This window comes from Watersipora subatra, chromosome 1 (genome assembly GCF_963576615.1).
Source record: "Watersipora subatra chromosome 1, tzWatSuba1.1, whole genome shotgun sequence".
Classification (NCBI taxonomy): domain Eukaryota; kingdom Metazoa; phylum Bryozoa; class Gymnolaemata; order Cheilostomatida; family Watersiporidae; genus Watersipora; species Watersipora subatra.
In genome coordinates, this window is record NC_088708.1 from 23482713 (window position 1) to 23498749 (window position 16037).

At 35.9% G+C, this 16037-nt stretch overlaps 1 protein-coding gene across 1 annotated transcript; it reads right to left on the reverse strand.

The window, feature by feature from the left end:
- Window positions 1-8989: 8989 nt before the first annotated feature.
- Window positions 8990-10948, reverse strand: LOC137385341 (myb-like protein X). The gene has a single exon (XM_068071793.1). It carries the CDS (start codon window positions 10946-10948, stop codon window positions 8990-8992), a length of 1959 nt encoding a protein of 652 aa, XP_067927894.1.
- Between the last annotated feature and the right edge of the window lie 5089 nt (window positions 10949-16037).

Below are 16037 nucleotides of genomic sequence, written 5' to 3' on the forward strand. Positions count from 1 at the left end.
GGTTGTGAAAGGTATTGTTAATGATAATACTAAATAAATGCCCAGCGTACACGAGTAATAAAATAATTACCCAGTGAATTTGAGTAATTTACCTCGTAAGCTTGTAACTTAAGCTAGTAAAATCTTTACTATAGTAAGAGCCACGTCAGAAGCCAGCCTAATAAACGTTATGTTATTCTATTCTATATACTCACATGCTATTCTCAAATATAACAGGACAGTACAAGCAGTTGTCCAACACGGTTCCTGATCTTTTCCCTGACATGTTAGACACCTGTCAATTGATAAGTTTACACTAATCGGAAACAGGGACAACTCCTCACAGCCTTTGCTCATCCAATAAGTGGAAGGCAGCTTCTTTGCTGTGCTAAAGGCACCAGCACAAGCCATTATCTTTAACTAGCAACTGGTAAGTGCTCATGTGTTCAACAACAACCACCATTCTCACGAACCAGGTGATCCATCATGTGTCAGAAGATTTGTAAATGTGTGAACTGTTACACTTTTAGAATTAAATTAATAAGGAATGTGGATTAAATGATAAAATAATGATAAAATAAATATAATAATAACAACTAACAAAAAAAGGTTTATAACAACATTTTGCTGAAATATGTTGTACTACAATTCACTTACCATAAATTTTTGTGTATAAGCCGCACCTGTGATCCTAAAAGTTTGTTTGAAAAATTGTGGTGCGGCATATACACACAGTGTAAAAATTATACATGCAAGCTTTTTACTACATTTAAGGTTAAGGTAACGTCATGCAAGAAACTGGATGTTACATGTAATGAAAAGATATAAATATAACTACAGCAGACTCTCCTTCAAACGTAAATAATCCGTTCCGGGAACGTTTACGTTATAGGGATTTTATGTTATACAAACAGTAAAATAGAAAAACAAGTAAATTGCCTAATCCATTTTAAGATCCTCCCAAACTCACTCCTTTGACTCTTTTAAAAGGAAAAATCAAGACTTCATTTTTTAATTTATGGACTGCACAGCAACTGCAGCATTGATGGTTTGTATCGACATGTTTTTGTTACTTCTCATAAATTTCACTCACAGCTGATGGTTCACAAATAGGGTAATCTGACAATAAGTCAAGGAAAACGTACACTTTCAATGTCAATTTACATGGGTTCTTTTCATTTTGTCTAAACAGTCATGTTTATTGCGATAGATAGAGCGATATATTTAAGCAATATGCTACTTACAAGAATTTCAATTATCAAATTGAATTCGATATTTTGCGCTAACTTGAATCGGTACGTTATAAGGAATTATTTGTATTGAAACAAAAACTTTGGTAATGGTGCATCTTAGATTGGTACAATGCGCATACAATGCATTCGCAACGAATCTACAAGGCACTTGCAAAGCACAAACAATGTGGATACAACGCGCATACACTATCATTACAACGCACATACAACGGTCTGTCAGCTCATGCGCGCCAAACAGCTCGCTCACACACCGCACAGACGCAAAAAAACGGCATCGCAAATGCATGGCTGCGGCTTTGCAATTACGGTAATCACTTTTCAAACAGTCCAAAAATTACAGTCGACAATTTACAGTGACCACCATATCTCTCATTGTTATGTTAAACACACCTACCATCATATCTCACTGTTATGTTGTACACACCTACTATCATGTCTCACACTGTTATGTTGTACACACCTACCATCATATCTCACAGTGTTATGTTATACACACCTACCATCATATATCACTGTTATTTTGTACACACCTACCATCATATCTCTCACTGTTATGTTATACACACCTACCATCATATCTCTCACTGTTACGTTATACACACCTACTATCATATATCACACTGTTATGCTATACACACCTACCATCATATCTCTCACTGTTATGTTATACACACCTACCATCATGTCTCACACTGTTATGTTGTACATACCTACCATCATATCTCACACTGTTATGTTGTACACACCTACTATCATATCTCTCACTGTTATGTTGTACACACCTACTATCATGTCTCACACTGTTATGTCGTACACACCTACCATCATATCTCACACCGTTATGTTATACACACCTACTATCATATCTCACACTGTTATGTTGTACACACCTACTATCATGTCTCACACTGTTATGTTGTACACACCTACCATCATATCTCACACCGTTATGTTATACACACCTACTATCATGTCTCACACTGTTATGTTGTACATACCTACCATCATATCTCACACTGTTATGTTGTACGCACCTACTATCATATCTCACACTGTTATGTTGTACACACCTACTATCATGTCTCACACTGTTATGTCGTACACACCTACCATCATATCTCACACCGTTATGTTGTACACACCTGCTATCATGTCTCACACTGTTATGTTATACACACCTACCATCATATATCACAATGTTATGTTATACATACTTACCATCAGATCTCTCACTGTTATGTTATACACACCTAATAAAATGTGTGTATGCAGACCTGGAAGTTTTAAGTTCGAGTCCAGTGAAAAGCAAATTGTGCGTTCCTAAAACATAATCGCTATAACTAGACAGATGAACAACAGACAAACACTGACATGCATATACAATTATATATAAGAAAAGTATAGTTTGTACACATAAACTTGACATTTGAAACCAGAACCATGGAGTAACTCGCTTGCAGCTGAGGGATACATTATCAATTATAACGGGTGCAAAGAAAGTATAGTACTAGTCAGCACTAGTACTATATTTAAATTAAATTAGCAGCAAAATGATGGATTATTTTTCCATTGGTTTATCAAAGAGCCAGATGCAATCATCAAAAGAGCCACAACTGAATGGAATAGGCAATAGCTAATAACATCACAAAGTGAAAGCTAGCAGGTTCAGTCAGCTGCTAAATGTACAAAAAGATTATGATTGCAGCTACCATAAAACTTTTATAGAGTGACCAACATTGATGTTTTAACCTTGAAATGACTTGACCAACTTACCAGCAGTCATTTCCATTTGTTGAAAGTTCTAGACCTCGGTCATATGGTCCATTGCCCTGTGCGGCTTCAACGCGGTGCAGACAGAATCAATTCTAAGATCTTCCCAACCTCACTCCTTTGTTTGTTCTGCAAAGAGAAAATAATGCAAAATGTTTTATATGTCTAAAGTAAAGCAACACAAGAAAATACTATAGTTTTACTAAACGTCTTTCTGATGGTCCGTCTATCTGTGGCCAGGGTTCAAGGTAAGGATGAAAGAGAGCTTTTGGCTGCACTACAACCTGTGACATTAAGCTTGGTGTATCGACACTCCAATGCCTGCCTTGATAGATCAGTTTGTTGAAATATTGTTGAACTTATTTTTTGTACTTTGTCGACAAACTGGACAGTTTCTAACGACAAACTATAATGCCAGGGTACTTGAATATATAATAAAAAGAGCGCTTTCGCCGATGTTTTGTCTCCCTCAAGTGCAGCAAGAGATAAAGCAATATATTCAGGCGATATGCCACTTATAAGACTTTCAATTATCAAATTGAATTCGACATTTTGCACTAACTCGAGTTTGTAGGTTAAATGGAATTACTTGTGTTGAGTCAACAATTTCGGTAACAGTGCATCTTAGATCAGTACAATGAGCATACAACACATGCGCAACAGACATACAAAGCACTTGCAACACACAAACATTGTGGATACAACGCGCATACATTATCATTACAACGCACATACAACGGTCTGAGAGCGCATGCGCGCCGACCAGCTCGCTCACACACCACACAGACGCAAAACAATGACGTCGCAATTGCATGGCTGTGGCCTTGCAATTACGGTAATCAATTTTCAAACAGTCCAAAAATTTCAGTCGACAATTTACAATGACCAACATGTCTCTCATTGTTATGTTATACATACCTACCATCATATCTCTCACTGTTATGTTGTACATATTTACCATCATATCTCACTGTTATGTTATACACACCTACCAACATATCTCTCACTGTTATGTTATACACACCTACCATCATATCTCTCACTGTTACATTATACACACCTACCATCATATCTCTCACTGTTATGTTATACATACCTACCATCATATCTCTCACTGTTATGTTGTACACACCTACCATCATATCTCTCATTGTTACGTTATACACACCTACTATCATATATCACACTGTTATGTTATACATACCTACCATCATATCTCTCACTGTTATGTTATACATACCTACTATCATATCTCTCACTGTTATGCTATACATACCTGCCATCATATCTCTCACTGTTATGTTATACACACCTACCATCATATCTCTCACTGTTACATTATACACACCTACCATCATATCTCTCACTGTTATGTTATACATACCTACCATCATATCTCTCACTGTTATGTTATACACACCTACCATCATATCTCTCACTGTTACATTATACACACCTACCATCATATCTCTCACTGTTATGTTGGACACACCTACCATCATATCTCTCACTATTATGTTATACACACCTACCATCATATCTCTCACTGTTATGTTGTACACACCTACCATCATATCTCTCACTGTTATGTTATACATACCTACTATCATATCTCTCACTGTTATGTTATACATACCTACCATCATATCTCTCACTGTTATGTTGTACACACCTACTATCATATCTCTCACTGTTATGTTGTACATACCCACCATCATATCTCTTACTGTTATGTTGTACATACCCACCATCATATCTCTTACTGTTATGTTATACATACCTACCATCATATCTCTCACTGTTATGTTATACATACCTACTATCATATCTCTCACTGTTATGTTATACACACCTACCATCATATCTCTCATTGTTATGTTATGCATACCTACCATCATATCTCTCACTGTTATGTTATACATACCTACTATCATATCTCTCACTGTTATGTTGTACATATTTACCATCATATCTCACTGTTATGTTGTACACACCTACCATCATATATCTCACTGTTATGCTATACACTCCTACCATCATATCTCTCACTGTTATGTTATACATACCTACTATCATATCTCTCACTGTTATGCTATACATACCTGCCATCATATCTCTCACTGTTATGTTGTACACACCTACTATCATATCTCTCACTGTTATGTTATACATACCTACCATCATATGTCTCACTGTTCTGTTATACACACCTACCATCATTTCTCTCATTGTTACGTTCTACACACCTACCATCATATCTCTCACTGTTATGTTATACATACCTACTATCCTATCTCTCATTGTTATGTTCTACACACCTACCATCATATGTCTTACTGTTATGTTATACATACCTACCATCATATCTCTCACTGTTATGTTATACACACCTACCATCATATGTCTCACTGTTATGTTATACACACCTACCATCATATCTCTCACTGTTATGTTATACATACCTACTATCCTATCTCTCATTGTTATGTTCTACACACCTACCATCATATGTCTCACTGTTATGTTATACACACCTACCATCATATCTCTCACTGTTATGTTATACATACCTACTATCCTATCTCTCATTGTTATGTTCTACACACCTACCATCATATGTCTCACTGTTATGTTATACACACCTACCATCATATCTCTCACTGTTATGCTATACATACCTGCCATCATATCTCTCACTGTTATGTTGTACACACCTACTATCATATCTTTCACTGTTATGTTATACATACCTACCATCATATCTCTCACTGTTATGTTATACATACCTACTATTATATCTTTCACTGTTATGTTATACATACCTACCATCATATCTCTCACTGTTATGTTATACATACCTACTATTATATCTCTCACTGTTATGCTATACATACCTACCACCATATCTCTCACTGTTATGTTATACATACCTACTATCATATCTCTCACTGTTATGTTATGCACCCCTACCATCATATCTCTCACTGTTATGTTATACACACATACCATCATATCTCTCACTGTTATGTTGTACACACCTACTATCATATCTCTCACTGTTATGTTATACATACCTACTATCATATCTCTCACTGTTATGTTATACACACCTACCATCATATCTCTCACTGTTATGTTATACATACCTACTATCATATCTCTCACTGTTATGTTATACATACCTACCATCATATCTCTCACTGTTATGTTGTACACACCTACCATCATATATCTCACTGTTATGTTGTACACACCTACTATCATATCTCTCACTGTTATGTTGTACATACCCACCATCATATCTCTTACTGTTATGTTGTACATACCCACCATCATATCTCTTACTGTTATGTTATACATACCTACCATCATATCTCTCACTGTTATGTTATACATACCTACTATCATATCTCTCACTGTTATGTTGTACACACCTACCATCATCTCTCTCACTGGTATGCTATACATACCTACCATCAGATCTCTGACTTTTATATTATACACGCCTACCATCATATATCACTGTTATGTTGTACTCACTATACCACCATATATCATTGTTATTACTTACTAACGAAACTTAAAGGTTGACTTGCAACAAAATTCACATTACAGTTATTTGATATCAACAGATTCACCATCTCTTACGCTGCTGTGTTGAACAAGCAAAATATGTGGAACATTGATTACAAGCTCTTAAAAGCTAAAAAAACGAACAGTTGATCGCAGCCATTACGAAAACGCCGTAGATTGGAATCCATTTCCAAAATGGCTCAGATGGGACATAAATCGAAAAAGATGGCTTCTGTTTACACTTTCATGCAAACTCATTCGCTGAATTATTTTCACAAATATACTTCATGCATTCAATAAAACCATGTCTATTGTCATTACGCATCTATTATATCATAATTGTAAAGCTGTCATTTGAGCACTGATATCTCAAAATCTGACGTGAAAATTTGTTTCATTTTTTAATCTTAGCTCAAAGAAGTGCAAATCATCCTTTTATGAACATGAGGAACCTGTTGGTCACCTGCGATAGTCGAAAAATGCTGCGGAAACTGTTCGTACGATTTGGCAGAAAGTGTGAGTCACTTGATCAGATTACGACTAGGTGATTAGACCAGGCTGAAACGGTACTGTAAAGCAGCGAGCATTTATATTTGATACGGGCTTTCTGGTAGAACCCGAAGAATTTGTCCTAAACTAGTGCTACGAGGCGTTTCATATCGAGCCTTTTATTGGCCTTTAATTTCACATGATAACATCACGTGTCAAAGCAATAACCAAACTGTTGGAGTACGTCAGCCAAATAAAGAGATTCCAAACTACAGTGTTTTTGTGACGTTTTTTAGTTTTCAAAAGCTTGTAATCACATTTCCACATACATGTATTTTGCACCTACAACACAGCAGAGTAAAGCATGGTGAACCTTTTTGATACTAAATACCTGTAATGTAAGTTGCGTTGCAAGTAAACCTTTAAGCTTTGAGAGAAAATCTCAAGTTCCTTGTCTCCCAATGTGTTTAATCTTGTACTCAATATTGTAGGTAGGTCGACTTAAACTCTCTCAAATGATCAATATTCACTCCCTTCTCACTGGTTACTAGCAATGAAAGTTAACATGTTACTTTGTTCTTTCTCTAACTCACCCTTCAATATTACAGTAATATTGATAAGACACTAGCAACTGATACATATATACAGACTTGTCAACAGATCAGAGAAGTTGATCTTCTCACACCTGATTGGTGAACTAACATAGCACGGTTTACCCAATCTTGTCTACCTAATCATTATTGAGTGTACTTACCTAGTTGGTATTATGGTTAGTCTAACTTACTAGATAAGTTCAAAGTAACATTTCAAGCGTCTGGAACACTTTGGTTCTTGTAAAACAGTAACTATTATAATTAGAGATACATTATAAGTAATCACGCAGACTTGGACATATCTATAAACTCGGAGTTATCCTCTTTATGCCCATTGCTCTACCAATTAGACTTATTATTAGAGGATGACCCTAAGTATGTTGATGAAACTGTACTAAACTTACCACATGCTTCTAAGTTATGCATAATATGTTTTACCCAACATATAACTTTTTATTTACATCTTTTGCAGTTCCCACTCCAATTACTTATTCTGAATGTGTATCAGTTAGATAAGTAACTGGCTCCAATTTCAGCATACCCCTACTTAGAGAAGGTTAAACGTGTCTCTTGTCTAACAGAAGACAAGAATAAGAAGTCTTGAGTTCTTCCATCTATTCAGGGCACTAAACTTGTTAAGTTGTCTGTGAGTAGCTCTAACTTTACACACTTGTTCTGAGTACTTTAGAATATTCTATGAAGAATTGAATTGCTTGTACTTTATGTTGCGCAGTGTTGATTGAGGAAATCAGAGTAATTTATATGTTACTAAATAAAGCATCTGGAGGACTTAATACCGTGATCACTCACTACTTCATGCCTCCTCATTCGTACCCTCACTGCATCAAAGATTTCTCAATAGTTTGCATTTCTATTGTGAGTGTCACGAAAGGGAAAGGCAAAGGTTATGTATTTTTGACGATGGCTCAAATAAATGAAAAGAAAAGCTATGACCGATATAACTTTTGGATTGAGAGCTAGATACAACAACCAAATATTTTTGTGTTTTGTTCCTCAAAGGCTACGAGAGTAAAAGGCATTTATAAAAATTTTTGAGCTTTATGTTCTCACTGCTTGCTTTTTGTGCCTGCTCTTCCATTGTAAGAACATTGGTGTCAGCATATGTCATTTATATTATTTTGTACACTTTGACTCATAACATGGTGTTCAGTGTAGGACTTTACTATCTGAAGTGCTGGGTACTCCCTAGTCTGTTTTGGCTAGCAGCAAGTGTGTACGTGTGGTGTGTGTTTGTGTGTGTGCGTGATGTTTTCATCCTTCTAAAAAAGTTAATTCAAGGCTTGATTTCAAAGAACAATAAAATAAATATATTTACAATTCATACTGCTTATGCAGCTTTATAGCTCGCAAAATCTGTGAATAGTAAGGAGCGTCAATGTTTTTGTTAATTTTTGCGATTGCAAGGGTTAGTTCTTTCATGTACGTCTCAGGAAATCCACACCAATCAATTCTCTCTTTCTCAAAATTTTCTACTTTATCGTCACTATACTCTTCGTACTCACTGGCTGGACCTTCTGTGCTTTCTCTACTGCTACATGACAACGTTTCTCCATTTAGTTCTTCCCGGGTTGTTTTCCCCTCATATTCTCCATCGTCCTTTCTCGCTATTTTCCTTTTCAGTTCTACCATCATATTTTCTTTTTTCACTGAAACTTCTCTTACATCATCGTTCCTCATCCGCATCTCATCATTCCTCATCATTATGTCAATTCTCTCTTTCTCAACACTTTTCGCATCGTCGCTATACCCTTCATACTCACTGGCTGCACCTTCTGTGCTTTCTCTACTGCTACATGACAACATTTCTCTGTTTAGTTCTTCCCGTGTTGTTTTCCCCTCATATTCTCCATCGTCCTTTCTCGCTATTTTCCTTTTCAGTTCTACCATCATATTTTCTTTTGTCACTGAAACTTCTCTAACATCATTGTTCCTCATCTGCATCTCATCATTCCTCATCATTATGTCAATTCTCTCTTTCTCAACACTCTTCGTATCGTCAATATACCCTTCATACTCACTGGCTGCACCTTCTGCGCTTTCTCTACTGCTACATGACAACATTTCTCTGTTTAGTTCTTCTCGTGTTGTTTTTCCCTCATATTCTCCATCGTCCTTTCTGGCTATTTTTCTTTTCAGTTCTCCCATCATCTTTTCTTTTGTCACTGGAACTTCTCTTACATCATCGTTCCTCATCTGCATCTCATCATTCCTTATCATTATGTCAATTCTCTCTTTCTCAACACTTTTCGCATCGTCGCTATACCCTTCATACTCACTGGCTGCACCTTCTGTGCTTTCTCTACTGCTACATGACAACATTTCTCTGTTTAGTTCTTCCCGTGTTGTTTTCCCCTCATATTCTCCATCGTCCTTTCTCGCTATTTTCCTTTTCAGTTCTCCCATCATCTTTTCTTTTGTCACTGAAACTTCTCTAACATCATTGTTCCTCATCTGCATCTCATCATTCCTCATCATTATGTCAATTCTCTCTTTCTCAACACTCTTCGTATCGTCAATATACCCTTCATACTCACTGGCTGCACCTTCTGCGCTTTCTCTACTGCTACATGACAACATTTCTCTGTTTAGTTCTTCTCGTGTTGTTTTTCCCTCATATTCTCCATCGTCCTTTCTGGCTATTTTTCTTTTCAGTTCTCCCATCATCTTTTCTTTTGTCACTGGAACTTCTCTTACATCATCGTTCCTCATCTGCATCTCATCATTCCTCATCATGATGTCAATTCTCTCTTTCTCAACACTTTCCGTATCGTCAATATACCCTTCATACTCACTGGCTGCACCTTCTGCGCTTTCTCTACTGCTACATGACAACATTTCTCTGTTTAGTTCTTCTCGTGTTGTTCTTCCCTCATATTCTCCATCGTCCTTTCTCGCTATTTTCCTTTTCAGTTCTCCCATCATCTTTTCTTTTGTCACTGGAACTTCTCTTACATCATCGTTCCTCATCTGCATCTCATCATTCCTCATCATTATGTCAATTCTCTCTTTCTCAACACTTTCCGTATCGTCAATATACCCTTCATACTCACTGGCTGCACCTTCTGCGCTTTCTCTACTGCTACATGACAACATTTCTCTGTTTAGTTCTTCTCGTGTTGTTCTTCCCTCATATTCTCCATCGTCCTTTCTCGCTATTTTCCTTTTCAGTTTTCCCATCATATTTTCTTTTGTCACTGAAACTTTTCTTACATCATCGTTCCTCATCTGCATCTCATCATTTCTCATCCGCAGTTTCCTTCTAAGTAACATTTTCCTTCTCCCATGATGCTTCCTCATCCCAGTCCTTTTTCTCTTCCCTGTTTAAAATCAGAAGCAATTTAGTCGCAAATTTCCAAATCAAATGTTCTGTGGTAATTGTATGTCCATCGTAATAAAAGCATGAATAAAATTCATATAACTTTGCTATAAAGAAAACTACTGTTGGCTCTTGACTCATTTTGATCAAGGGAACTGTCAAGGCATTTAATGTCTGCGTTTCTTCAACTCAGTTTAGACTGAATGTTTTTTATTTTAGTTCAATTAGCTTGAAATAATCATAACTATTCCTTTTTTTTCATTCTTCTTACCGTGTCCATTCTTCATTCCTCTTTTCATCTTTGGTATCTCTCTAAAATTATGGTAAGATTGTATATTATAGTATTAGGATAAATATGTAAGCTATACAATTTTATAGTGTTAAGTCGCTGACTGCCTTCATGGACTTTCAAGTTGATATCTTCTCATATACTAGTGCTACATGATCCCTATGCCTTTGAAATAACTCAATCCATATATTTATGTAGCGATGTTCTCAGCAAGAGTTTTATGTTAGTTTTATCTTTTAGGATCACTCTTACTATTACTATCATCTTAATACTTACCCTGTTAGCAGGTAATAGAAGAGCCTTAGCATGAACATTTTTCCGACGATGCCCCCCGTCCCTTCTACCAGCTTGAATATCTGATCATTGTTGTAAACAATGTTAATAATAAATATGTGAACAACTAAAATAAATCCACACACTACTAAACTCTCTTTAATCGCCATCTTGTAAGTGCTGACTCTGAATCCAAATGGTTGCTTTGCCTAGGTCTATCTTTTGATTGTTGTGCAGAAATACATTTGAAAATTTAAAAGTACACAACAACCTCCCTCACATTGTTACAGAAAAGGCCACACTTGTGTAGCTTGCACCATTGCATTAGCCATTGTTTCAAGTGTGCCTGTGTAATTATCTTATTCAAAAATTCATGTAATGATTTCCAATGTACAGTTTTGAATCAAATAGAATCCACTATATATTATTGCACATAAAGCTTTATTGGACGTTTGAATTGGTGGGCAAGGTGTCATTATGGAACATATAAACTATGCATATTTATCTTTAGAAGTGTGTTGATTAATACATGTAGCCTTTGCGCAGCAACATGGTTTGCATCGATCGCTTGGAGTTGTTCTCTCCTTAAGAAAATCTAATTTAAGTAAGAAACGAGCGCAATAGATTAGTGCTTATCAAATGTCATAGTGCCTATTATGATATCACTTATTGCATTATTATTGTACATCTATTGCATAAGGCTGAACAATAATTATCTTTAGTCAGATGGAGTTTGTACATATATTATGTCATATAATTTAATATACAGAAGTACATTATATTTGCTGTTAGCTCTTTATCTGCGCTTAGTATTTAGAATAGAAACGGAGAGATGATTCAGAAAATTTGTGAATCTCTTAGGCATGATGAGACAATTTCTAGATGTGGCGGAAGATTGAAAGACAATACCATAAACTTATATTAACTATACTATATAGTATAAGTTATAGTATAGTTATATATATCAGTATAGTTAATTATATATTATAGTTAATAGGTCTATGGACCATATATATACTGACGATTGCGGACAGGCAGAGGTCTTTGATAGAAGACAAGAGAGAGATCCTAGAAGCATATTAATAGGCCTCGGAAAAGATAGTCGGGTCAATTTACAAAAACATATTGGAAGTACCCAGGTAATCTGTGTGACTTTAACAAAGAATGGCCTTGGAAAGCTTCCAGAACATTCCAGAGAACGCCTACCTGCAAACACTTGTTAGCTGTGAATTCCTCACCTTAAAAAGCCGTACTCACTGGTATCTAATTTTCACGATGAAATTTTCGTCAACCTTTAGAGTCAACGAACAGATGAGGGAAAAGGAGAATGAAAAGCTTGAACTCTGAGAAGCACAAACTGTAAGACCTAACTTTATGGTGAGACTTACAGTTATTTTAAAAACATTTAAATGATTTCAAGAGTTTGAAATAGCACTGATCTCCTACTATGACAAAAAGAAGCCCACAAGGGACGGCAGCACCTAAAGAGTGCATGAGTCACTCATAGACAGAGCAAAGCTATCCAGGGATACCAATGCCCCATTTTACTGTTGGAATGCAAACAGGCATGGAACAACCATAAAAAACTCAAACTGTCAGGATATGAGACCAGCTTAGCGCAGCAAGGGAAACTGGCTGTCAAATGGACATCTCGAAATAAAAAAAGTCTCTGTGTGCAGGACCTTCCAAAAACTTAGCCCAGTGTGAGGCTTATCATAGTTTTTATACTTGACTTGGAAACCATTTTATCATGACATTTTAAGTAACTTGATTTAACAGATACCTTCTGTTAAGAGGCGTGTAGAAATGTTTTGTTTAACAGATTCGATTGGACATGTACATTTTAATAAATATGCTTGTACTCTATGTTGAAGTGTGATGTGAAGTTTGTACAGTTTAAACTAAACCATGGCAGTAGTTAATGTCAATGTTATTAGATAAAGAGGTACATACTATATGAAGATATTAAAGTTGCTGACAAATTGAAGAATATTACGATGAATCTACATGTGTAACTAAAACCTTTTAGCAAATGATAATCACAACAACTTTGCGGTCTTATCATAAGTTTTAACACAAACATTCAATAAATATCAGTAGGATTCTGCTATGGAAATGAGGTTGTGAAAGGTATTGTTAATGATAATACTAAATAAATGCCCTGCGTGAATGTGAGTAATTTACCTCGTAAGCTTGTAACTTAAGCTAGTAAAATCTTTACTATAGTAAGAGCCACATCAGAAGCCAGCCTAATAAACGTTATGTTATTCTATGTTATATATTCAAATGCTATTCTCAAATATAACAGGACAGAACAAGCAGTCGTCCAACACGGTTCCTGATCTTTTCCCTGACATGTTAGACACCTGTCAATTGATAAGTTTACACTAATCGGAAACAGGGACAACTCCTCACAGCTTTTGCTCATCCAATAAGTGGAAGGCAGCTTCTTTGCTGTGCTAAAGGCACCAGCACAAGCCATTATCTTTAACTAGCAACTGGTAAGTGCTCATGTGTTCAACAACAACCACCATTCTCACGAACCAGGTGATCCATCATGTGTCGGAGGATTTGTAAATGTGTGAACTGTTACACTTTTAGAATTAAATTAATAAGGAATGTGGATTAAATGATAAAATAATGATAAAATATATATAATAGTAACAACTAACAAAAAAAGGTTCATAACAACATTTTGCTGAAATATGTTGTACTACAATTCACTTACCATAAATTTTTGTGTATAAGCCGCACCTGTGATCCTAAAAGTTTGTTTGAAAAGTTGTTGTGCGGCATATACACACACAGTGTAAAAATTATACATGCAAGCTTTTTACTACATTTAAGGTTAAGGTAACGTCATGCAAGAAACTTGATGTTACATGTAATGAAAAGATATAAATATAACTACAGCAGACTCTCCTTCAAATGTAAATAATCCGTTCTGGGAACGTTTACGTTATAGGGATTTTATAATATACAAACAGTAAAATAGTAAAACAAGTAAATTGCCTAATCCATTTTAAAATCCTCCCAAACTCACTCCTTTGACTCTTTTAAAAGGAAAAATCAAGACTTCATTTTTTAATTTATGGACTGCACAGCAACTGCAGTATTGATGGTTTGTATCGACATGTTTTTTTTACTTCTCATAAATTTCACTCACAGTTTATGGTTCAAAAATTCGGTAATTTGACAATAAGTCAAGGAAAACGTACACTTTCAATGTCAATTTACATGGGTTCTTTTCATTTTGTCTAAACAGTCATGTTTATTGCGATAGATAGAGCGATATATTTAAGCAATATGCTACTTACAAGAATTTCAATTATCAAATTGAATTCGACATTTTGCGCTAACTTGAATCGGTACGTTATAAGGAATTATTTTTATTGAAACAAAAACTTTGGTAATGGTGCATCTTAGATTGGTACAATGCGCATACAATGCATTCGCAACGAATCTACAAGGCACTTGCACAGCACAAACGATGTGGATACAACGCGCATACACTATCATTACAACGCACATACAACGGTCTGTCAGCTCATGCGCGCCAAACAGCTCGCTCACACACCGCACGGACGCAAAAAAACGGCATCGCAAATGCATGGCTGCGGCCTTGCAATTACGGTAATCACTTTTCAAATAGTCCAAAAATTACAGTCGACAATTTACAGTGACCACCATATCTCTCATTGTTATGTTAAACACACCTACCATCATATCTCACTGTTATGTTATACATACCTACTATCATATCACACTGTTATGTTGTACATAACTACCATCATATCTCACTGTTATGTTGTACACACCTACTATCATGTCTCACACTGTTATTTTGTACACACCTACCATCATATCTCTCACTGTTACGTTATACACACCTACCACCATATCTCTCATTGTTATGTTAAACACACCTACCATCATATCTCTCATTGTTATGTTATACATACCTACTATCATATCACACTGTTATGTTGTACACACCTACTATCATATATCACACTGTTATGTTATACATAGCTACCATCATATCTCACTGTTATGTTATACACACCTACTATCATGTTTCACACTGTTATGTTGTACACACCTACTATCATGTCTCACACTGTTATGTCGTACACACCTACCATCATATCTCACACTGTTATGTTGTACATACCTCGCACCATATCTCTCACTGTTATGTTGTACATACCTACCATCATATCTCACATTGTTATGTCGTACACACCTACCATCATATCTCACACCGTTATGTTATACACACCTATGATCATATCTCTCACTGTTATGTTATACACACCTACCATCATATATCACAATGTTATGTTATACATACTTACCATCAGATCTCTCACTGTTATGTTATACATACCTTCCATCAGATCTCTCACTGTTATGTTATACACACCTACTATCATATCACACTGTTATGTTGTACATACCTCGCACCATATCTCTCACTG